The sequence below is a fragment of the Selaginella moellendorffii genome, unplaced genomic scaffold (genome assembly GCF_000143415.4).
Source record: "Selaginella moellendorffii unplaced genomic scaffold, v1.0 SELMOscaffold_56, whole genome shotgun sequence".
Lineage (NCBI taxonomy): Eukaryota > Viridiplantae > Streptophyta > Lycopodiopsida > Selaginellales > Selaginellaceae > Selaginella > Selaginella moellendorffii.
In genome coordinates, this window is record NW_003314317.1 from 55,002 (window position 1) to 78,088 (window position 23,087).

Consider the following 23,087-nt stretch of genomic DNA (forward strand, 5'->3'; position numbering starts at 1 on the left):
TGTGCCACGTGGCGATTTTCCATAGCATCCGACCGTTGGCAGGGTCAAACGCGTAACCGAGTGGCAAGAGCCCTAGGTCTTGATTCCTAGGCAGCGAGTCCACAAAATCGGCTACTGCGCGTTCCGCGGGATGATCTTCACGAGCTGAGAAACAGCTGGAAAGCTCGCCATGGATCAGGCGCTCGCTCCTCTGTCCACAGGTATGGGATTCCTCAATCTCCACTGGATCTTGCAAGGCGTGGACGCGATGCTCGCGGCGCACGCCGATCTCCAGCGCCTGCTGCTGGAAGCGCTGGGAATGCCGGGGAAGAGGGATCGCATTCTAGTCTCGGTGTTCGTGGATGACAACGCGAGGCAGCTCGAGACGATCAACGCTGTGAGGAAGGGTATGAGCGTAGCGGCGCAGCACAAGATGAGGATCAAGTACGCTCTCAATCTCGTCAAGAGCGCGGCGATCTCCAAGGAATTGGAAGTCGCCAGAGCAAAGATTTATCTGGAGGAAGTGATCGGCGAGATCGAGAGGAGCAGTGAGGTGAAGAACACGCATACAGGGAGCTGGCCACTCGATCAAGACAGCCACCATTACCGGAAGCTCAAGCTCGAGAAAAAGTCCAACATATCCACGATTGCAAGCAAAGCCATCGAGGCCAACTTGGTGAGCTCGCTGGTGCTGGGGGCGCTGCTGGCGGCCTTGGATTGCAGCGCGGGTCTCTCGATCACGACAGCGATCCCGATCCCAAAGAACTTATCGGGGGGATTTCCAAGTTTGTGGGAAGAGCTCAAGGAAGAGGCAGAGGCAAGGCGTGGGAATCGTTGTTCTTCGGCATTTCTGGAAGGGATTTGCTCGTGCTTGGGGCAGATCGCGGCGCTGCTGGATTCTTTGCTGCGGAACAAAGCGACAAGAGACGATGACGAGCTCCAGATCAAGCAGCTCCTTCGGCTTGCGCACAAGAAGCTCGATTATCTCGACAGCGGCTTCCAGATTCTCGAGGAGCAAATGGGCGATCTCTTCTCCAAGATGGTGGCAAACCGGAAGGAAATTCTCTCGATTGCGTGACGATTCATATAGAAGAAACATCATGTGTAAAACCATTTGTAAATTGATTGATTGCTTCGTCAAGATGGAAATATTCCTCTTGCATTGACTAGAATATGCGGCGCTAGTACTGAAATTTTTTAAGGGATCAAAGTTTTAGGGTTCCTGGAGGAATAGGCGATGGGAGAAGGGATCACGGAGGTGGATCGGCTGGAGGCGCTGGTGGATGAAGGCGTCGGCGATGTCGCTCGCTATCTAGCTCTCATTCGCAAGCTCAAGCTGCGCAGATCTAGTAAGGTCGCCAAGCACGGGATGGAGCTGCTTAGAAATTCCAGCGCCAGGGCCAAGCTGGGAGCTGACGGTAAGGATGTGTTTCTTCGATCAGAGCGTTAAGGATGAAAATTTCTCCAAATGCCTGGCAGTCTGGACCGTGTACGAGCAGGTTGCGATCGCCGCATTGGATTGTCAATGCTTGACCGCTGCAAAGGTAAGTTTTTCTTCATACTCTTCGATTGTTCTATGAGAGGTTTGGATTATTTTGCGTGATGGACAGGAGTGCATTGGAGCTTTGCTGAAGAAGTTCCCGGATAGCACTCGAGTGGGTGGGTGATGCAAATGTCATGCGTGTGCTTTTGTTGATGCGAGATTTTTCTGACAAATTCGGGTTTTGATCAGGGCGTCTGGAAGGAATGTGGTTTGAAGCAAGGGGATCGTGGCAACAAGCCGAGAAAGTCTATGCTAGCATTCTAGAGGAGCGCCCGACTGATGCAGTAAGCTTAAAACCTCTTGTGGATTGCTCCAAGGTTTTTTAACTTTTGTGCCTTGTCCAGAGAATACTTAAGAGAAAGATAGCGATGGCAAAAGCTCAAGGAAACCTGATGGGTGCAGTTGATGAAATGAACAAATACCTTGAACTGTAAGCATTTTTTGTTTCCCGTTTTTCTTTTTTTGTTGATGCTTAGTTGTGTGTCAGGTTCATGGCCGATCACGAGTGCTGGAAAGAACTCGCAGACGTTTACCTCTCGTTGCAAATGTGAGTAGTCTTTCCGACGCGTTGAAATCTCTGAAAATGCCTTCCCAGGTACAAACAAGCTGCATTTTGCTACGAGGAACTCATCTTGGTACAACCCGCGAATGCTTTGTTTCACTTGGGGTATGCCGAGGTACGCGGTTTTGTGTGTGTGTGTGTGCTCAACAAAGTCTCAACCTTTTTGGTCTCGCATTTTGCCAGATTTTGTACACGATAGGTGGCTTGGAAAACTTGAAAACAGCCAAGAAATACTACGCATCGGCGATTGAGCTAAGCGGAGGCAAAAACATGCGAGCTCTCTACGGTGTTTGCCTCGTAAGTCCTGCAAAGGTTTTGAGATTGAAAAGACAAAAACCTCGGTCTCTTTCGTGCAGTGCGCTGCTGGGATCAACCAGGCCAAGGGCCGGAACATTAAAGACGAGAAAGAGAACTCTACCGTGCACACTCTCGCGGCCGACGTGATCAAAAGGGAATACAGATTGAAAGCTCCAAAGAAGGCCAGTTTGGCGGCTTGCATTTTGGAGGCTTGACGAAGTGCTTAAAAGGCGAGGCTACCACTGGGAGAGAACAAATGGGTCGCTGGTAGCGATTTGTTTGATATATATCAAAGTATACTAATATATTCCTTGTTCGGATTCCAAAGTCTCATCCAATTTTCTTAATGCCAGACGGAATGTGCTGCTTGAGCTAGCGGAATATGTCTCTTTGTAGGCGGAATGTGCCAGGAATAAAGCAAGCCGCTGACGGAATATAATGACGTAATATGCTATGGAATCGTACGTGGCGCGCTGTGAGCCGTTGGATATGCATCCGACGGTCCATACGCGGACATGCAAAACCCCCCGGCCCGTGTTGTTTACTTCGAGGTTGAAGAGGAAGGGCCGTTTAGATCACAGGTCGAGAGCGCGCCTCGCTTTTTTTGGGCCGCGCCTAGCTAGGTAGGGATCGCGGCTTTAAATCTCTCGCTCCAGAGGTAATCTCATTCTTTGTCGGCGGCCTTGCAGATCCTCGCCGAGTTTTCGCTGCTTCTGCCAATGGCCGCAATGATGATGAAGTCCGCCGTGGCCGCGAGCTGCGCCATGGATCGATTGAGCGCATCCGCCTCGAATGCGTCCCAGGCAGCGTCTTGCAACATGGTACTGTATGATTCACACATATTTCGGCGCTCTCACTGCTGTTCTTGCATTGCCAGGTCGCGTCTCCAAAGCCAAAGGCTTTTAAGATGGCTGCTAAGATGGATTCTTTCTTCGGTGTATCCGATCTGCGCTTCTCGGCTCCCTTGACGAGCCGTGCCACAAAGGGTTCCATGGTTTCGGTGCGAGCAGCGCTGGCGGAGGCTCCCACAAAGCCAAGTATGGGTTTGCAAAGCTTGTTCTTCTTGAGTTCTTTCTTTTGGGAGTTAGTTTTACCTGAACTAAATCGTTCTTCGTCGTTTCTCGCTTTGTTTTGTAGAATCTGCGGGAACTAAAGGAAAGACTAGGATTGGCATCAATGGTTTTGGACGCATTGGAAGACTCGTTCTCCGAGTTGCGTTGACACGAGATGACATTGAAGTGGTAGCGGTGAATGATCCATTCACCAGTGCCAAGTACATGGTAAGCTTTGCGGCTTTGCTTTTGTAGTTTCGCTCTTTACATTTTTCTTTGCTTTTGATAGGCTTACCTCTTCAAGTATGACTCCACTCACGGGATCTTTCACGAGGAAGTTAAAGCCGTGGATGACACCACCCTGGAAGTTGGTGGTCACAAGATCAAGGTCTATGGACAGCGGTAATGTTTCAGCTGATATGGAAATCGATTGTGATGCATTTCGGTTTTTTGCAGTGATCCCGCTGATATCCCATGGGGTGATGCCGGCGTCGACTTTGTCGTTGAGGCCTCTGGCGTCTTTACCAAGACCGAAAAGGCGTCTGCGCACTTAAAGGTAGAAGAGAATTTTTTAGACTCCCAAAGTGACTTGCTCACGATATTATCTTTTGGACGGTGTGTGACTAGGGAGGAGCCAAGAAGGTCGTTATTTCAGCACCCTCGGAAGACGCACCAATGTTCGTTGTTGGTGTGAATCACGAGAAATACAAAGCCGAGCAAGACATTGTTTCGAATGCTAGCTGCACAACCAATTGCCTTGCTCCTTTGGCCAAGGTCTTCAAAACACTTGCTTTCTTCCTTCCTGCTCAGCTCTGTTTTCTTGCAGGTTATCAACGATGAATTTGGTCTGGCTGAGGGTCTTATGACGACTGTCCACGCAACCACAGGTGCTACCCCATGGAGAGCTCTAGTTCTGTGCTTAATTTCTTTTGTTTCTTTCTCCAGCAACTCAGAAAACTGTGGATGGTCCCTCTGGAAAGGATTGGCGAGGCGGACGAGGTGCCGGCCAGAATATCATCCCCAGCTCTACCGGAGCAGCAAAGGCACGTCTCTTTTAATGGACCATGTCCAAAGTCACTAAATGTTTTCGTTTTCTCAGGCTGTCGGCAAGGTTCTTCCAGAGCTCAATGGCAAGCTCACAGGAATGGCGTTCCGTGTCCCAACTCCAAACGTCTCAGTCGTCGACTTGACGTGCCGATTGTCGAAGGAAGCTTCTTACGACGAAATCAAGGCCGCCATCAAGTAAGTCTAGGAACCTTTGCGACTTTGGAGCGTTTTCTCACTCTGGGACGTAACTGGCAGGGCCGCATCCGAGGGATCTCTCAAGGGCATCCTCGGCTACACCGAGGACCCTGTTGTCTCTAACGATTTCATTGGCGATGCCAGGTATGAATCGCCTGGATGAATCTAAGCCGGAAACTGTGGGTTTGTACCAGGTCGAGCATCTTTGACGCTGCTGCTGGAATTCCATTGAGCAAAAGCTTCGTCAAGGTCGTGGCGTGGTATGACAACGAATGGGGATACAGGTGTGGTTCTATTTCTCTCTCGTTTCATGAGATTTAGCTTCTTTTGTTTTCCAGCAACCGGGTCGTGGATCTTCTCAACCACATGGCAACTGTCTTGGCCGCCAGCAAGAGCCAGTGAGAAAGAAACGCGGCCAGTTTTGTATGCGCTAGTGAAGGAGCTGACTACTTATATTTTTTCAAAGACACCACCAGTATGGATGGAAACTATGATTGTTACTGGAAATAAATCACACACACAAGACGAACCATATGAAAATAAATCAATGCCGTGGAATGAAAAATGCCTTGCTTTCTCAATGGTTATGAAATTCAAAGAAAGATGATTGATTTGATTATAATTAAGTGGTAACTAAATTCCACAGCCATATTCTGGATAGCATTCAACTGTATTGTGACTATGAATGCTAAAGAATCTGGATGACCCAAGATCGGTCCTTGTACAGTATAGCCTGGACATTCACATTGCTTAACAAATAGAGATCTAGCATGATTGCAATAGTTTCCTGTTAATTGGAAATGTCCTTCTAACATATATTCTATACCCCATGAAGCTCCAACTTCAGCTGTGAGAGAATAAAAGTATATTCACTCAAGATGCACCTTTCAAAGTGGATTGTCAAGATTGTTAAAGAAGATTACACCTGATAGTTGTTGAAATGAAGGAGCTCAAGGAGCTGAGCTTATATTCACTACGCATCAAATGGAGTCATAATCTTAATCTCATAAGTAAAAATTAATTAGCATTCTTAATAAAAATAAGGGAGAACCAATAATTCTTTGTACATGTGTTAGAACTGTGATATAAATCGTACAAGGGATTGATAATATATATATATATATATATATATATATATATATATATATATATATATATATATATATATATATATATATATATATATATATATATATATATATATATATATATATATATATATATATATATATATATATATATATATATATATATATATATATATATATATATATCATCAGAGAAAACTAAAAGTCTAAAGTCTTAGATTAGAAATCCTTGACAGATTTGCCAACTTACAACATGTTGGTTTGAGCAAAGTGTTTTGGCATAAAAGTTAACTATAAATAAAAGGGTTAACATAATTTTTATTTTTTAATTCACTATCTACTATAATAATAATAATAATAACTAAAACAAGAACTTCCAAAGTGTGAGGAAAACTCTAGTGCAAACCCCAAAGTTAATGTGCTCTTCAAGGATTCAACATTTCATTCTTTGAAATTCCTTCTTTTCTACAGGGCATACTATTAAAGAATATGGCAGTGATCTTTGAAGCCAGTGACTCTTTTGGTTGCTTCAAAATGGCTGTGGGTGAGAACTATAATCTTTTCTTCATTTGGTTTTTATCACTTAGCCATGACTGTTTGTATTAATTCTTCCAGCTATAAATTCCATATGAAATATGTAGCTATTGGTGCACTGGTTGGCAGGTGCAAAGGATGTGTGTGATGCTTAGAGATAGAAGCGTTTAGGTATTGCTTTAAGTCCAAGAAAGAAATATAAAGAATATTCTACAGCCTTGGAAATCTGGACATCTTGGCTGGCCTATATTCAATCTCATGTACTGGTATTTTTCTGTGGATGACAGAAGAGTGTGATATTGATCCTAAAGAATATAGCATCAGGAATAACTACTGTAACAAGGAAAAGACACTTGATGATGACGTTGAGGAGTATATACACTAATTTATTGAAGTTTGGAGTGACATCAAGAGATAAACAATTCTTGCTTATCAAAAGATATCTTCGCATGGATCCTCAAGGTATGAATCAATCATATATTTATCATTACTACTGGTACATTAAACATGTCAAAAACTATTGTATTGTAGAATGGAAATCATCACTATACTGTAACAACTAGGAGGTTAATAGTTGGTTAAAGTCATGGGAAACTTGTTGATCTTGCAACCTTTAAGCAGGTTGACTTACTTAGAGTATCAAACCTAATCTAAATTCCACTTCAAATGTTTTATTTATCAAAAAGTTTGATGTAAACTAGTTATAAAAATTATGTAGGGATTTTATCTTTGGATGTGTATGCTTACAAGTTTTGCAATCTCTACCTTATTCTCATGGATATTTATAATGAGTTGCTAAAGTTGCAATGTTTTATCAAAGATTTTAGCTCCATGAATGTGCAAAAAAATGCCAAACAAGATTTTCTAGTGATGTTAATTAAAGCCCAGATATTTTTGCCATCAACTTGTCAATAAAGTAGTCAACATAATGATTATTTTTTTCTGAAATTTTTATGTAGAAGGATGTGTCATCTGTTGTAAGGCTTGGTCCATCCATGTTGATCACCGAGAAATTGGATGCAGTCGGCCCTCCGATAGGAAAGCTGTTCTGGGCCATGCTTACGGCCCAGATCTTGTTGTTTCCCTAGTTGTCAGCTTTCAGTGGTGGCTACTTCTTGGCCTGTGCTCCGTGATTGTGCTGCTTTCAGTAAGGCTAGAGCTCGCTTCTGCTTCTGGAGCTTTTGCAAGGGTTTCTACATCGTCCAGTTTGGCATGAAGTTTGAGAAAGGCCTCATCTAGTGTGTGTCCAAGGGGGTCCTCCTCGGTCTTTTTCTGTCTCTTTGCTTTGCTGGCTGGGCTGGACGCCTACAGTCTTGTTTCTGCCTCTGATGGCTGTGCTTTTCAATGTGGTCGTGGCGTGTGCTCTGCTGCCGTGGATGATTCGTTGATGTTCCACAAGCGCCAATTGCTGGTGAAAGTCTTCGAGATGTTTAGATACTGCGGTGCATAAGTGTACTTGCCCATGGTGGTCTAGCTCTTTGTCGAACTTCAACTGTTACCACCACGGACCTGGTGTTTGTGGAGATGATTCGTCCTAAGTTGCAGAGTTTTGCTGTTTCGACATCCAGATTGCTCTCATTTGCCAAGAACTCACTATTTAGAGCTGTATTGCGGAGGGATTGTGGATGTGGAACTCGTCTCTCGTGGTCTCATTTCCTCTCGATTGAATCGTCTGGAAATGTTCTCTCTATAAATCCCGTGTAGTGACGTGTGGCCACCTGGCAATGGAAGATACTTTGAATATGCTTTCTTATTTTGCTGCCTCGATGCCGCGTCTGCTGGCTAGGTTTTGGCGATGGCGCGTTCTTCGACCGATCGGAGGGCGGGAGCGCTGGGAGATTTCGATGCGCTCCCGGATGAGCTGCTGTGCTCGGTGCTTGGATTGCTGGAGCCGCGCGACATTGGCGCCATGGCGTGTGTTAGCAGGTATGAAGTGACTGAGCTCTAGGCTCTAGCTCTAGCTTGATCTGTCCCGGTGTTTCAGTGTGTTCTATGTACTGTGCAATGAGGAGCCGCTGTGGATGCGGATTTGCCTGTCGAACCGAGAGCGCGTCGATTCTCTCGTTTACAAGGGCTCTTGGAAGAGGACTGCTATGAAAAACAAGTATGTTTGCATGCACTTTTTTTCCGTTTTGTGTTCGCTAAAGTGCTTGGTTTTCTCATAGAACTGGAAAACTCAATGGCAAAATCGAGCAGCTACAATTCAATGGTGGGGTTTTCTTCCATCTCTTCAAAGCTTGCTAAAGCTTGTTCTTACCTTTGTCCACAGGTTTCACCTCCTTATACCTTTATCGAAGGTGGTATCGGTGCCATATGTCGCTCGAGAATTTCTTCTACGACGCTGGAGCTATTGAAAGACGGAAGGAACTCTCCTATGATGTCTTTGTACAAAACTACGATGTTCAGAAACCTGTATGTTTCGGTGAGTGTCCCTGCCGACAGAAATTCTCACAGATTTTCTTTTATGCATCAGGTTCTCTTGACTGATCTGGCTGAGGACTGGCCTGCGAGACGAACTTGGACGATAGACCAACTTGTCCATCGCTACGGTGACTCCGAGTTCAAAGTTTCTCAATCATACGGGCAAAGGATACGCATGACGCTGAAAGATTATGCTGATTATACGAGGTCCCAACATGATGAAGATCCGCTGTATATATTTGACTCTTCTGTAAGTTCTTGTATTCGAGTGGCAGTTCAGATATTTACTGCTGCTCGCTGTGCAGTTCGGTGAATCTACTCCGGGTCTCCTAGAAGATTATACAGTACCATATTTGTTCAAGGAAGATTTATTCTCCGTTCTAAGTCCATCGCAGCGTCCACCATACAGGTGGCTTGTTATTGGTCCCTCTAGATCGGGTGCTAATTGGCACGTCGACCCTGCTCTTACAAGCGCCTGGAACGCACTTTTATCTGGGAGAAAGAGGTACAATTACCGTTGTGTATGAAGATGATCCATGAACTGCAATTGATTGAACAGATGGGCATTTTATCCTCCTGGGAGAGTACCACCCGGTGTGTTCGTTGATGTGAACGAAGACGACGGAGAAATTCATTATGATGGTCCAACATCTCTTCAGGTACATGGAACTTGTTACGGATTGTGTTTACAGCGTTTTCTGCAGTGGTGGATGGATGTTTATCCTTCTCTGGATAACGACAGCAAGCCTTTGGAGTGCACACAACATCCCGGGGAGACGATCTTTGTTCCCAGTGGCTGGTGGCATTGCGTGCTGAATATCGACGAGACAGTTGCCGTCACGCAAAACTTTGTGAACAGCAGGAACATGGAGCTTGTATGCATCGACATGGCGCCGGGGTTTCATCACAGAGGTGTTGCTCGTGCTGGTCTTTTGGCATTGGACGATGATGAGTTTGAAGGCGAACATGATTTTACAAATCCAGAGTTTCTGAAGAAACACATAGGCCCGCACCCTGATCACTTTTTATCCGAAACCAGCGCCGATGGAATGCTGAACAAAAGAGATTTCCGTGACTGGCTTCGAAAACTTCAAGTTGAGAGGCCTGATTTAAGACATCAAATTTGGAAGGTAAGTTTTTCAATCGTGTTTCAGTCAGTATAAACTCTAGCTGTATTGTTCGTCCTTGTGAAACAGTGTGCTTGTCTAGCTATCGATGCAGATACATGGCAAAGAAGATTAAGCAGCATCTGCAATGCGCACGACTTCTATTTCAAGGAAGATCAGCACATTCCTGTTGGTCATGGCAGTAGCCCGGTAAGTAAGCTGAGCATCTTCGTTATTGCCAAAGCTGATTGACTTTGCAGGTTTACCTGCTTGATGAGTATGCAATCAAGATTTATATACACGAGGACGGAATTGTCACTGCCTTGCAAGAGATTGACCACGAGGTACTTGGTTTTATCGTATTTCGGTTTTTTTTTTACTCTTTTCTACATGTAGCTCCAATTTTATGCTTTACTTCGAGAAAGCGCATCGCCCTTGGCTGAACATGTTCCGGCTGTTATTGCCAAAGGCATTGTTTACGAAGAAGGTGAACTTTTCAGAGCAGTTCCTTCTGTCGACAGTGGTGAAATACTTTCAACTGGAATGTCTATGGTAAGCTCCAAAGACAGCCGAGCATTTTGGCCATACATTGTCACAAGGCGATGCCCGGGACAAAACTTAGCTCATTGGTAAGTCCAGTATTTCGTCGATTCGTTTTGCTGTAAGTTGTTTTCTTTGGCAGTCGAGGCATGATGAAGGACGATGATTACATTGATCTAGCATCTTTTCTTGGCTGTCAATTACGGCACCTTCACACACTGTCGCTTCCGATGAAGGAAGAGCCCGTCCTCGGTATGCCCGACGTACCGCAAGAATGGACACACTTTGTGAGCATGCTTAGGCAGCATCGGCAAACACTTGCGAAACGTCTCAAGGAGTGGTAAATCTAAAGTCACGCCGGTTCTTGTTGTCTTCGCTAACTTCAACGCCATCTTCCAGGGGCTCGGTGCCGCGGCATTTGCTAGAAAAAGTCGAGGATTACGTCCCCAAGGATCCTGTCGTGCTTATAGGCGTTGCGAAGGTACCCAGGCTTTCTCGTATTAACTTGTGGGAAACGACAGCCTCATCTAATTTGATGCTTCTCCGTCACCGCGCAGGTTGAGAATGGCGCCGCTGTGCCGTCGCGCAGCGCGGCTTGGCTTCACATGGACATTATGGAAGACAACATCCAGATGGTCCCTCACGCCAGTTTGGACGGCTTCCAAAACGATAGACGAGCGATGCAGGCGAGATACATCTTCGACTTCGGCGACCTCCGACGCGGTAAGGCTCTTCCCACTTTCGCTTGTCGATGCCCGTTTCTGACGATGCCAGCCTCGGCAACTTCGCAAAAACAGGGGATCCCCTCTACGAGCTGGTCCCGCTGTTCACGGACGTCCTGGAGGCCAATGTGGAGCTCCTGGAGCACTTTCTCGAGTCCTACAAGCTCGACCTCGCGGTGGAGGGCGTGCGAACTTCGTATCGAGCAATGTGAGTCGCCATTAACTCTCTGCTGGAAAGCGCTTTGATTCCAGGCTGACGCGATCGATGCTGGTTCTTTATTCTTGCTACCAGGTGCTATTGTTTACTGTACAAATACGACGCAATGGAGGCCATATTCCGTGGCAGCAAAGAGCTGCGCATGGTGGAATCATGGCATGAGCTGGAGCTCATTCTCTGGGGCATGCTCAACGAATAGACAAAGGCCGTGCTCGTGGGGACCATGGAAGTCGTGTGTGTGGGGTGACGTCAGCGGCACACGTGGAGTGACGCGTGGCGGGGTTGGGGTTTAAGCACCAGACAATCACAAGACAACGCAGCTTTTAAGAAGAGAAAACGAGACCCCGTTCCATCCAATCCACCATCGAGGAAGAGGGAGGAAAGACATCTCCGGCATGGACTAATATATATATATATGTATAGATATCAAAGATGGAGCTATCAATCACCAGTGGCACCACCGAACAATGACACACGAAGAGAGGAAGAAGAAAAATAAACATTGATATCAAGAGCAAAGATTGCACAGCTCTTTGAAGTGGACACGGGCCAATCCAAGCAATTTGCTGACCTCTCTAGAACTGTGGAGGTGGTGGAGGTGGTGGAGGTGGTGGTGGTGGTGGTGCTGGGCTCCAAAGTCCAGACTCTCCAGACTCTCCAGAGAAGGAGGGAGGGAGAGAGATAGAGGAGGTCCCATCTCTGCAAGCGAAAAATCTTCACGAATCTCGCTCTTGTTGTTGGTGTTGTTGCTATTGCTGCTGCTGCTGCTACGGGTGATGATGGTGGTGATTGATGATTTAATTGTTGTTGTGGCTGGTGGCTATTTGTTTGCGCGTGGTAAACTTTCAACGATTTGCCACCGCGAGGACAAAATATGATACTTGTCTTCTGCTAAGCTAGCAGCTGAATCCTCAATCACAGTACCACAAGATCTCACAACATCAAAGTAAAAATAGAAAACATACTGTATAATTTGGGATAAAGTGGTGTTGTGATAGAAGATTGTGTGTGTGTGTGTGTGTGTGTGTTTTCTTGTGCTAGCCTGGAATTTTCTTGTGCATGGAGACTTGTGAATGGCTAGAATCTCTTGCAACCACCGACACCGACCTTATTTTAGTTTTTCCCATTTTTCCCCCCTTTTTTTTTCCCCTTCCGCCACTCCAGAGCATTTCCACTCATTTATACACGCACACATGACTTGCTGTTGGACGCACAGCCAGCCATTCACGAACGCGATCTACAGGGGGGCGAGAAAAGAAAAGCTCGCCCAATCGCAATAGTTTTACCGAGAAAATCTGGAGAGCTTGATCCCATCATACTTTCGTCACCCTGTGTATGGCATATGGAACACCTGTGAGATCGGCGATCAAATTGAGAAGATTTTAAGGAGAGAGAGAGAGAGAGAGAGAGGATTAAATAAGTGTGTGCCTGGAGGGAGGAGCCAGGAGGAGAGATTATTTTATATGCCCAAGCTCTTCCACACAACACTCCGCCGCGGACCAAAGGCCCGTCCCCTCGCTGGGAATCATGAGGCCGAGTCTCTTTGGACAGAAACCAATAAAGAAAACAACTCCTCCCGCCCCAATGACAGGCGGAGTTGTAAAAGCGTCCAAAGAAACACATAACGAACAGAGCAGATAGCCAAACTTAACGAAAAAACGGAAAAAAGGAAAAAAAAGAAAAGATAACACGAGAGAAAGACACACGGCTGTAATCAAACTCAAAGAACGTTTAAGAAGAGACTCCAGTATATACAATTACAAAATCCAATCCAGTTTAGCAGGAAAACCACCCCATTGTTTTGTTCTTGAGTGTGTTTTTTTTTTTCTCTCCAGCTTCTCTTCCTGCGCCTCAAGGATGGATGTCTTTGCCAATATACTCGTATGCTTTTTCCTTCTTTATTACTACTTGGCTGATATAATCAATAAAACTCCCTCTAGAGATGTTACGTATACGTATAAGTATGATGGTGGTGAGCCAAAAAAATTTGAGGAACACGGGAATGAAGATAACGTAACAAGAGAAGAGAACGAAAAAACGAAGAAAAAGAAAAAAAAAAAACAAAAACGAAACCAGGAAGAAGACCGACGAGCAGCAGTCGCAATCCCAAAAGAAAAGAAGCTTTTTTTTTTTCGCTCTCGAGGGGCGGTGGAGGTGGCCGAGTGTTGCTGAGAGAGATGTGAGTAGTGACAATGATGCAACGCAAGATCAGGGGGGGAGAGAGGGAAGAGAGTTCACCGACGGTGTACCTTCTGTTCCCCGTTTTCTCGATTTCATTTTTTCTCTCGAAGTTGATGATCGAAGAGGCGGAGGATCTGCTGCTGCTGCTGCTGCTGTTGCTTTGGATCTCTATACAGAATTGATTGATTGATTTTTGTTGCTTGTTGTTAGGCTGTGCGCGAGAAGAAGAGGACCTGTGTTGTCTCCAGTGTTGTCAAAAACGAAGAGGGTGAGAGGAGCCAACGAACGGGGGGCGGGGATGGAAGCAAGAGACAGGAAAGAAAAAGAATTTTAAACCCCCGGGATGGATGATGGCTGGATATATAGCGGCGCAGCTGCTAGAGAAGTTGATGATTCCCTGGTGTTTGATGATGGTGGTGGTGGTGGTGGTGGTGATGATTCGACCCGCCGTAGGCGTGTAGATCCGACGTCCAGCCACCGTTACTCCAGTACCCCGCAGCGTCACTCCCGCTCTCGAAGAATGCCTCGGTCGGTGACGGCTGCCACTGATCCGGCGACGAGGAATCGCCCTGTTGGTCGTAGTCACTGGACGAAACATCCCCCGAGCTCTTGCCTTTGTGGTGGTGGTGGTGGTGCTGCTTCATCTTCTCCACCCCGTGGCTCGCCTCCAAGTCCAGCAGTACGTGATGCCTCCCGCCGCCGCCGCCACCGCCGCCGCCGCCGCCGCCTTGATCCTGCTCGCTCCCATCCTCGAGCAAAGACACGAGCTTTGGCTGCTGCGGGAACCTCCACATCATCTCGCCGCTACCTCCATTGAGCCCGAAGTTCTCCACCGGCACGTAAGAGCTCAGCGCCTCGTTCATGGCCGCGTGCGTCCCCATTCCCAGCGAGCCCGGATCGAAGATAGAGTTTATGTCGCCGCCGGCATCGCCGTGAACCGGCTCCTGTTTGATCGGCGCGCCGGGGAGATTCAACCCAAGCATGCTCGGATCAAACTGCTGTGGATGGCTCCCGAGCTGTCCAGTCGCCCAGTTTATCGAGATGGGAGGCGCGCCGGAATGGCTCCCAGGGGCTCCGGGGAAAATCCTCGCCACCCCTCCCTCGACCCTGTCAAACGCCAAGCTTATCCCGTTGCTCGCCTTGGCCACTTGATCGTACAGCCCCGAGCTCGTCGCCACCGGGAATTCCTGCTGTAGCATACTGCTGCTGCTGGCACCGTCGTTCCCCACCATGGCTCCACCCCCTCCCGGAAGACCGCCGCCGCCGTTCGGCTGGCCGGTCTCGTCCGACGAGGCCGCTGGAGGACCCGAATGGTCCTGCTGCCGTTGCTTGACGCGCTTGTTCTTCCGGCACCCGCCACCCACGGGGACGTTCCTCAGCGCCCCTCCCTTGGTCCAGTAGCGCTTGCAGTTCTTGCAGAAATGCCGGGGCTGCGTGAGGCTGTAGTTGTTGTAGTAGCAAAACTTGGTGTTCATCGAGTCGCAGCGGGGGCACTTGAGGACTTGATCCGAATGCGGCTTGAGCCGCCGCTCTTGCTGGCCCGGCTGCTGGTGCTGCTGGTGCTGCTGCCCGGGCCTCGACTGGCAGAGCAACTGATCCGGAGGAGGGGGCTTCAAGCTGCTGGTGGAGGACGAGACGTCCGTGAGCGATGGCTGCGGGACGACTCCAACGCCAACTCCAACTCCTCCCACCGTGTGGAGAAGGGGCGCCTGTTGCGATCCATCAAAGCCTGACGAGTCCCCCACCTGATCCCGACCATAATTGCTCAACAGCATGACACCACCACCACCACCGGACCAAGCTCGTCCAAAATTCCTGCCTTTGATGATGCCTGGTTGTCCGATCAAGAAGCTCTCACACCCTGCGATCACAGGAGAAGAAAAACGAGAGAGACAAAACCATTAGCACAGCGGATGATGATCCAATTTTAAAGATTTTAAAGAAGCCAAGCGAGCCATGGATCTAAAAGCATGCAAAGCTCCCATGCAACCATCCTTTGGAGAAAATGCGGCATTTAGAGGAGAGTGTTCTTTACCCTGTGATGGGCGATGATCAAACTGCATGAAGATCACGATCGAGGACGCTCTTCTTCTCGTTGCCGTGCTCCTGCCCTGTGATCTCCCCCTTGAAAACTATCATTGCCCGAGAGAGGTGTGTGAGAGAGAGAGAGATCGAAGAAATTAAACCACCAATTTGCGCCTACCACTCTCCTCCTCTTCGCGAGAATTCCCTGCTGCCTTGGCTGCCCGGACAGATAATCAAATAATTCGCATACGGAATGGCGTACGGCATTGCGTCTGGGAGCCGGATTTCGCCATTGGAGCGAGCGCTTGACCGATCCCCAATCCCTGCGAGCGCAAATCGTCCCCCACTACCGATGATCAATGCGTTGACGAGAGGCCTCGCAAATCTGCGGTGCCCGCCCGGCAATGCAACAATCTTTCGCTGCTCTGCCCCGCCTGTGCAATCCCCGCGCCGAGATCCAAGATGTCTCGATCAAGAACACTGGATGGAGCTGGAGCTCGAGGACGCATCTTCATCGATCACGTCCACTTCATCGCAGAATCATAATATCCGCCACAGCCGAGCAGCACACGCAAGAGATGTGCCTGCGTGTTCTATCTAAGCCGAGGCTTTTGCTTTCTCCCCTTTCTTTTCCCTCCACACAGAGATTTCCACTCTCCCTCTCTCCTCACACGAATGCCTGTCGCATCGATCCAAGCCGAGGAGCGCCCTACCTAGCTAAGATCATCCTCGCACACGCTGAATTGGCCACGGCCGATGATCTTGGAAAGATCGACGAGAAGATCACTAAACGGCAATTCCCGACGACTCCTCCAACGATCAAGTGGGAAATCCAAGGGAGCGATGGGAAAAAGATCGCCACGGAGCTACCGGAGCGCGATATTTCGATCGATAACGATAGAAGAAGAGAGAGAGAGCGCAGCCGCCAGGCGCTACTAGGCTTTTCCTCCCTGATCCTCGATTTTCACAATGCGAGACCTAGCAGCGCCCTGGAGTAGCTCGCGCTCGCCATTTTTCTTCCCCCAAGAACCCTCTCCCACAAATCTCTAGGGTTCTTCCTGGCACACCAGACAAAGCACCAAGCTCTGGACAATGGGGCAATTTGCCCGATCCCAGCAAATGCCCTAAGGGGATTACAAAAAACCCGATCACGCCAGTGCCAGGTGTGAACACGTCTACGATAGTGTCTGGGCCGGACGCCAATGAAAGACGCCTGCTGCTGGTCTGAAGAGGGAGAGCGCGGAAGAGAACCATGCCGATGCCGTGGAGCAAATGGGAGCGTTGGATCTCGACGCGGGAGATTGCACGAGAACGAATGGACGAGGGAGAGGGCAGGCGTGGGCTGATGCCGGTCGTTGGATGCGACACATCGGGGCCGTCGGGTGTGGAGGATATTTGGGCCTGGGACACGCGTCAGCCGCTGAGAGGCAGCGTGCGAGAGGGCCCGGTTCCCCAGGCCCCGACACCGCATTATCTCGCGACGCACACATACACACACAAATATCGTACGGTAAATTTCGGCAACAAAAGAAAAATGGTTTATAAAGTTTAAAAATGCGAAACAGAAATTCAGAAATGCATGTGTCTGGAAATAAATAAAGGTTTTTTAAGCTGGCGGGAAATTGTTTTTCTACAATGGAATGTTGTGTTGGAGCGGGCGATGGTGGGGTGTGGGCCGCCACCGCGAGCGTACACGCGTCATGCAGGCCACTCCCGGCCGTACAGTTATCCCCCGCATATTTTTTAGGGTTCTTCCGTGGCTCCGGAGAACGCAGGTGAAGGCTTTGAATTTTGGTCTACTTCCCATCGTCACATTGACTTCCAGGTCGTGAAACAGATTTTCTTCCAGCTGAATCCCAAAAGGACGGTTACCTGTAACCCCAAGGCAATAAGAAACAAAAGACCAGAGAATTCATCCTTGAAGAGCCTCGTCTCCGGTGAAGCCTAAGTAAAAGCAAGCTTTGACAATAAAGAGTCTATTTCACTAGATTCAACGTGCACGCGTTAAAATGTTTTGTAGCTCAGCTGGCCAGGTGAGTTGGATTGCTCCAAGATACCATTTGTGTTTTACGGGTCTCAAGGTTGTGACATCAGGTGGAAAAACCACATTTTTTTCAAGGAACGCAAAGCTTTCCTTGAAAGATAGGCAAGTTTGTGCCTTTACAAATTACAAAAGAAAAGAAAAAACAAACTATTAGGAGAGTCTGCTACTTCCTTTTGAGAGGTTTTCTCCATTTGGATAGCTTATGTTGTAATAATTTGTAGATCCAGATTCTGAAGTCCTATAATTTTGATAGTATTGTTAGAATTTTGGCTATCACCGCCAAGCTTTTTTACAAAGGATAACTCTGACTTGGCAGTTCTTGCCGAGTATACGATCCTCTAACAATAGTAGCAGCAGCACAAGGGGCACCTAGGGCCTGCAGCATAGTTGTGCAATATAGTAGCTTATAGCACACAACGTTCTTCGCAAATGCTTTGCTAGGATCCACGATCATTGCAGGGCATGTCGGGGTGTGCAGGAGGTTGCTGCGCTGCCATTATAAACAATTGCATAGGCATATGTTGCTCTTTTCTGTAGATTTTGGTCTATCACTCCACTGCCAATCCAAGCAGAATGATCTGGGGGCACATATTCTTCCTGGAGTCGTGGTGACTATCAAACTATCCTTCTTTCTGTTGTGCACACAAAACAAAAGAATGGGGTATTGTTTTAGATGTTCAGGATGATAATTTGCCTCTGCCTATCGTTGTCATTACATTAGCTTCTTAATTCAGATTTTCATCAGACTAGTTATTTAAAATTGATGTCAATCCAAAATATGTTCTAATATTGTAATTTTGATTATTTTTAACGTCAAGTAAAAATAAAATTTCAACCATTATATAAAAATAACATTACTTGTATTAAATTTTAGTTATATTACTACTATAATTTTTATAGGTAATAATAAGAAAATAATCTTTACAATTTTAAAAAGTACAAAAATTTTATTTAGTTAGTTTATTGAAACTTTGAAGTTTTTTGATAAACCCATTTTCTATTGACCCAATCATATTGATTTCTTTATGTTCTCACTAACAAATTGCATCCTCAATTACAAAAAACTTGAAGCTATGTATCAAAATATATTAAAATTATGATAATAAATAGATATTAATTTAACTTTAGAAAAAATATTTTTTAATTTATAGAAATTCTATAAATTCTATATTATTAAATAAATATAGTTAGCATATCTAACATTTACTATTAAAATGATTAAATAGTCTTCAAAATGTCAATAAAATGAATATTTTAGAACTCTAACATAAAAGTTAAATTCTATAAATAAAAATTTATTATAGTGATTATATTTATAAAATTCATCCTCTTTGAATCATTGAGCAATAGTTTCAATCTAGAGTAAATAATTGCATAACAATAAAGCTTGCTGTGGTGAGTTTCAATGTCAACTTGAACTAAATATTCATCTCTTTTAAGAAAAAATATTATTTCTATATATAGTAATTTATTTTGAAAATATTGTGATATCTGTGATATATATATGTATTTATGTATGTATGTATGTGTGTGTATATATATATATGTGTGTGTGTGTGTGTGTGTGTGTGTATGTGTGTATATATATATGTATGTATGTATATATGTATATATGTATTACCCTACCTAGGTAATACACTAATTATCAAGCAACAGATCATTGGCACCAAGTGTTTGGGAGAATAATTAGCTCTCACAGCTCTAGTTTGTAGTGCTCCATCAGCAGGAAGAGAAACTCCAGTAGCAAGTTGGTCATGTCCACGTAACTCTTATCCATCCATTTTCGTATATAAATAAGAGTTTAAATCATAATTGATATATGGATATTGCAATTTGTTTTTGGTGGGCAAACTTTTTTGGTAGTGCTTTACTCTAGTGTTTGGGATTGCACTTTTATTCTTATTATTTTCTTTCTTTTTTAGATCTAGATTTACATTAACTTTTTGGCAGATTTCTAGCTATCATTTTGATTAAATTTGTTTTCTCTTTTGATCTTTATTGCATTTTTATCTTCTACTATGTCATGCCGTCATTGATTAAAGAATATATCACTTAAGTTTGTTGATACTACTCTATTGAATTAAGATTTTGATGTTGTGGGGTGCAATTATATTGATGTTACACCCATCTAATATGTTGTTGCCTACAACTTTCATTATAGAAGTTATCCTATTCTTAATGTTCTACCATTTTCCATTGATGTGGGGCATGCTTGTGACATTGATTGACAAGTTATGGATGATGTAGTTTAATTTTTGGAGAATGTTTAAAGATCAAGTTTATATAATAATGATGTTTACACACCCAAATGTTTTTGGATTGTGATGAGGAACTTGATTATTATACAGATAATTTTGGAGAAAAGTTGTGTCAGGAATCCCCCAATTCTTGCTACATTCCTAACTCTCGCTGGATTCCTGACCTGTAGACCACATTCCTGACTCTTGAGACACTTCCCTATTCCTAACTCTCAAGACACTTCTCTATTCCTGACTCTTGAGACACTTCCCTATTCCTGAGTCTCAAGTCACATTCCTGATGATGATGTGGCGCCTCCTCGACCTCAGCTATATTTAGGTCATCCTCGATCCAAGAGTGGTGGAGCTTCATCAACCTATAGTATATATAGGTTAGCTTTGTTCCATTTTTCCACAATCTGAATCAATACCAGTTTAAAGCTTGCCGATGGAGTCTCCAAGCCATCCTGATTTCTTTGCCGAAGTCCTTGCAAAAATCTAGTCTGAGAATACCGAGCTGAAGGCGACCCTTCTTTGCATGTAGCAAGAGCTTGCTTCACTTTCAGCTCAAGGATCCAGCAAAGTTCTTGAACCGAAGGTGAGTTTCCCGGCAAAATTTTCAGGCAAGCGTTTGGAGCTTTGTAAATTTCTAAACCAGATGGAGCTGATCTTTGCACTTCAACATCGGTAGTACCCCACTCCTGAGTCTCAAATCGGCGCGATTGGGACGTTGCTCAAAAATGCAACTTTGTCATGGTTTTCTCCTCTTCTGGAGAAGAGCATGAAAGGGGTCGTGGTTCCGGAGCTGATGGATCTTCAATTGTTCAAAGAGAAGTTTGAAGCATGTTTTGGCGAGATGGATCGGGTTCAGGCTGTTACCACAAAGATGAGACGTCTCTCTCAAGGGTCTCGTCCTGCCTTGATTTACGCTTCAGAGTTCCAACTCCTTGCCTTGGACACTCAGTGGGATGAGCAGGCCTTGATTGACCAATTTCGTTTTGGCCTCAACAATGGTGTCAAGGATTTGTTACTCACCATGGAGGATCCCAAGGACCTATCGGACGCCATCAACAAAGCTATTCGATGTGACAATCGTCTCTTTGAACGTTGTCAGGAAAGTCGCCGCGCCGTTGTTTTTCCGTCCCAGACTCAGGAATCCTAGCTTGAGTCTTTGGGGCATCCTCCTGAACCTACTGCTCCGGTCCCGATGGATATTTTTGGTACTCCCCGACTCATTAGAGGGAAGTTGAGTCCTGCTAAGAAGCAACGTCGAATATCTCATAATCTTTGCCTCTACTGTGCTGATCCTAATCACAAAGCAGCTGTGTGTCCCAAGAAGCCTCCCCGATTGCTCGAGTTCACTCTGCCTCAAAGTCCACCTCTGTTGCAGTCGGGAAACGACCCTATCCAAACAGAGTAGGAGCTGTCTGTTTGGACTCCTCGAATAAAAATCACTTTTCTTCTTTATCAAGCTCCTCACCACTTTTCATCAAAGCCACCACCAATTCCCGCAATTTCCAAGTCCCATGTCTCCTTTCTTTCACCAGACAATCAAGACTCAAGGCTCTAGCGCTACTAGATTCGGGTGCAACTTCCTGCTTCATGGATACGGACTTTGCTGCCCGACATCACATTCCTCTTTCTCCTACCATACGGGATTTGAGGGTTGAAGGCATCGGCGGGCATTTTGTGTCTTTATCTTCTGGACTTAGGGAAATGTTGCCTGTTCAAGTACACATTAGGTCCACCGTCATCGATATCGCCTTCAACATCATCAACAGCAAGTCCTCCTCCGTGGTGCTCGGTCTTCCTTGGTTCCAACTACATCAGCCTCAGATCTGTTGGAAGGAATTACAGCTCATCTCTCCCACATCACCATCTCCCACGGCTTCCCCTGCTGTTCATCGAGTCCGAATCAGGAAAAGTTCCCTAAACTCAAATCGGGGTTCTGTTCCTGACTCTACGAAGTTTTCACCCTCTTTTTTTTCCTCTCTTCCATCTTACACTGGACAGTATCTTCGTCTCATCATTCCATTTAGTCATACACCTCCTTCTATTTCCACAATCACTATGAAAGAACTCCTTCATGAAGAACTTATTTTCCTTTTTGCTTTGCATGTTTCTCCTATCAATCTTCCTGAGAAGTATCATGATTTTGGGGATGTGTTTGACAAGAAAAAAAACTAATGTACTGCCTATTCATCAGCTTTATATCTGTCCCATTAATTTACAGGAAGGAGTGTCACCTCCATGGGGGCCTATCTACGAGTTATTCCCGTCCGAGCTTAAGGCCCTCAAAGAGTACGTGGATGAGAACCTTGCTTCGGGGTACATTCAACATTCGTAGTCCTCGGCTAGAGCGTTTGTCTTCTTTGTCAAGAAGAAGGATGGGAGTTTGCAGCTAGTCATCGACTACTGAGGTTTGAACAAGGTGACTGTTCAGAACCATTATCCGTTGCCCCTAATCTCGGACCTGTTGGAACACCTCGGCGGTGCCCGCTTCTTCACCAAGATCAACCTTCGTGGAGCATACAACCTAATCCGAATCCAGCCTGGTGATGAATAGAAGACTGCGTTCCAAACCCGTTATGGCCACTTCAAATACATTGTCATGCCATTTAGCTTGACAAATGCTCCAGCAGTTTTCCAACACATGGCAAACAACGTCTTTCGGGAGTTTCTTGATCAAATGGTGATCATCTACCTCAATGACATCCTCATCTACTAAAAAACTCAGGAAGAGCACAACAAACATGTATGCAAGGTGCTGGCGAAGCTGCGAGAACACGGCCTATACGCGAAGCTTGAGAAATGTTCCTTCGATCAGCAGTCTGTGGAGTTCCTTGGGTACATTGTCACTCCTGAGGGTATCACGATGGATCCTGCCAAAGTCAAGACTATTCTCGAATGGGAGTCTCCACAATCAATGTCGGACGTTCAAGTTTTCCTTGGCTTCGCCAACTTCTATCGCAAATTCATTGATCACTACTCTGACATTGTCCTTCCTCTCACGCATCTCACTCACAAGGATGTTCCCTTCTCTTGGTCTACTGCTGCACAGCAGGCCTTCGACACACTCAAGGTGGCCTTAAGTTCTGCTCCTGTCTTGATCCATGCTAATTCCTCACAACCTTTCTTCATCGAGGCTGACGCCTCCGACTTTGCCATCGGTGCTGTGCTATCTCAACTCGGAGCAGATCAAGAACTTCATCCAGTCGCTTTCCATTCTCGGAAATTCCAGCCTGCGGAGATCAAGTACAAAATCCACAACAAGGAGCTCCTTACCATCGTGGATTC

The 23,087-nt window shown here is 45.9% G+C and overlaps 5 protein-coding genes across 8 annotated transcripts; 4 read left to right on the forward strand and 1 right to left on the reverse strand.

The window, feature by feature from the left end:
* The first annotated feature begins 71 nt into the window (after positions 1 to 71).
* On the forward strand, positions 72 to 1,145 carry LOC9654183. Its single transcript, XM_002982922.2, has one exon. The coding sequence runs from the start codon at positions 170 to 172 to the stop codon at positions 1,055 to 1,057; it is 888 nt and encodes a 295-aa protein (XP_002982968.1). The 5' UTR covers positions 72 to 169; the 3' UTR covers positions 1,058 to 1,145.
* A 29-nt stretch (positions 1,146 to 1,174) lies between these two features.
* On the forward strand, positions 1,175 to 2,714 carry LOC9654003 (ER membrane protein complex subunit 2). Its single transcript, XM_002982923.2, has 9 exons — positions 1,175 to 1,397; positions 1,459 to 1,523; positions 1,590 to 1,638; positions 1,712 to 1,806; positions 1,867 to 1,952; positions 2,010 to 2,069; positions 2,118 to 2,199; positions 2,268 to 2,381; positions 2,441 to 2,714. Exons 1-9 carry the CDS (start codon positions 1,217 to 1,219, stop codon positions 2,594 to 2,596), a joined length of 888 nt encoding a protein of 295 aa, XP_002982969.1. The 5' UTR covers positions 1,175 to 1,216; the 3' UTR covers positions 2,597 to 2,714.
* A 181-nt stretch (positions 2,715 to 2,895) lies between these two features.
* On the forward strand, positions 2,896 to 5,256 carry LOC9654004 (glyceraldehyde-3-phosphate dehydrogenase, cytosolic). Its single transcript, XM_024688141.1, has 13 exons — positions 2,896 to 3,004; positions 3,071 to 3,202; positions 3,259 to 3,418; positions 3,519 to 3,661; positions 3,723 to 3,835; positions 3,890 to 3,989; positions 4,061 to 4,207; positions 4,260 to 4,320; positions 4,379 to 4,476; positions 4,533 to 4,675; positions 4,736 to 4,819; positions 4,870 to 4,959; positions 5,014 to 5,256. The coding sequence occupies exons 2-13, from the start codon at positions 3,101 to 3,103 to the stop codon at positions 5,075 to 5,077; spliced, it is 1,305 nt and encodes a 434-aa protein (XP_024543909.1). The 5' UTR covers positions 2,896 to 3,004; positions 3,071 to 3,100; the 3' UTR covers positions 5,078 to 5,256.
* A 2,794-nt stretch (positions 5,257 to 8,050) lies between these two features.
* On the forward strand, positions 8,051 to 12,026 carry LOC9654005 (F-box protein At1g78280). 3 transcript variants are annotated; one of them, XM_024688059.1, is made up of 16 exons: positions 8,052 to 8,223; positions 8,282 to 8,401; positions 8,463 to 8,506; positions 8,567 to 8,709; positions 8,771 to 8,968; positions 9,024 to 9,223; positions 9,278 to 9,377; positions 9,423 to 9,848; positions 9,915 to 10,034; positions 10,085 to 10,168; positions 10,221 to 10,453; positions 10,507 to 10,704; positions 10,764 to 10,845; positions 10,922 to 11,087; positions 11,162 to 11,294; positions 11,379 to 12,026. In XM_024688059.1, the coding sequence occupies exons 1-16, from the start codon at positions 8,093 to 8,095 to the stop codon at positions 11,500 to 11,502; spliced, it is 2,502 nt and encodes an 833-aa protein (XP_024543827.1). In that variant the 5' UTR covers positions 8,052 to 8,092; the 3' UTR covers positions 11,503 to 12,026. The 3 variants fall into 3 exon arrangements, with proteins under 3 accessions (XP_024543826.1, XP_024543827.1, XP_024543828.1); XM_024688058.1 differs by having other exon boundaries at positions 8,051 to 8,223; positions 9,278 to 9,848; XM_024688060.1 differs by having other exon boundaries at positions 8,130 to 8,401; positions 8,567 to 8,719; positions 9,278 to 9,848.
* A 986-nt stretch (positions 12,027 to 13,012) lies between these two features.
* LOC112350985 (dof zinc finger protein 1-like) lies at positions 13,013 to 16,650 on the reverse strand. Of its 2 annotated transcripts, XM_024688062.1 has the most exons (3): positions 15,688 to 16,650; positions 15,520 to 15,616; positions 13,013 to 15,345 (listed from the first exon to the last, which is right to left on the reverse strand). In XM_024688062.1, the coding sequence occupies exons 2-3, from the start codon at positions 15,545 to 15,547 to the stop codon at positions 13,862 to 13,864; spliced, it is 1,512 nt and encodes a 503-aa protein (XP_024543830.1). In that variant the 5' UTR covers positions 15,548 to 15,616; positions 15,688 to 16,650; the 3' UTR covers positions 13,013 to 13,861. The 2 variants fall into 2 exon arrangements, with proteins under 2 accessions (XP_024543830.1, XP_024543829.1); XM_024688061.1 differs by having other exon boundaries at positions 15,520 to 16,650.
* Positions 16,651 to 23,087: the final 6,437 nt, after the last annotated feature.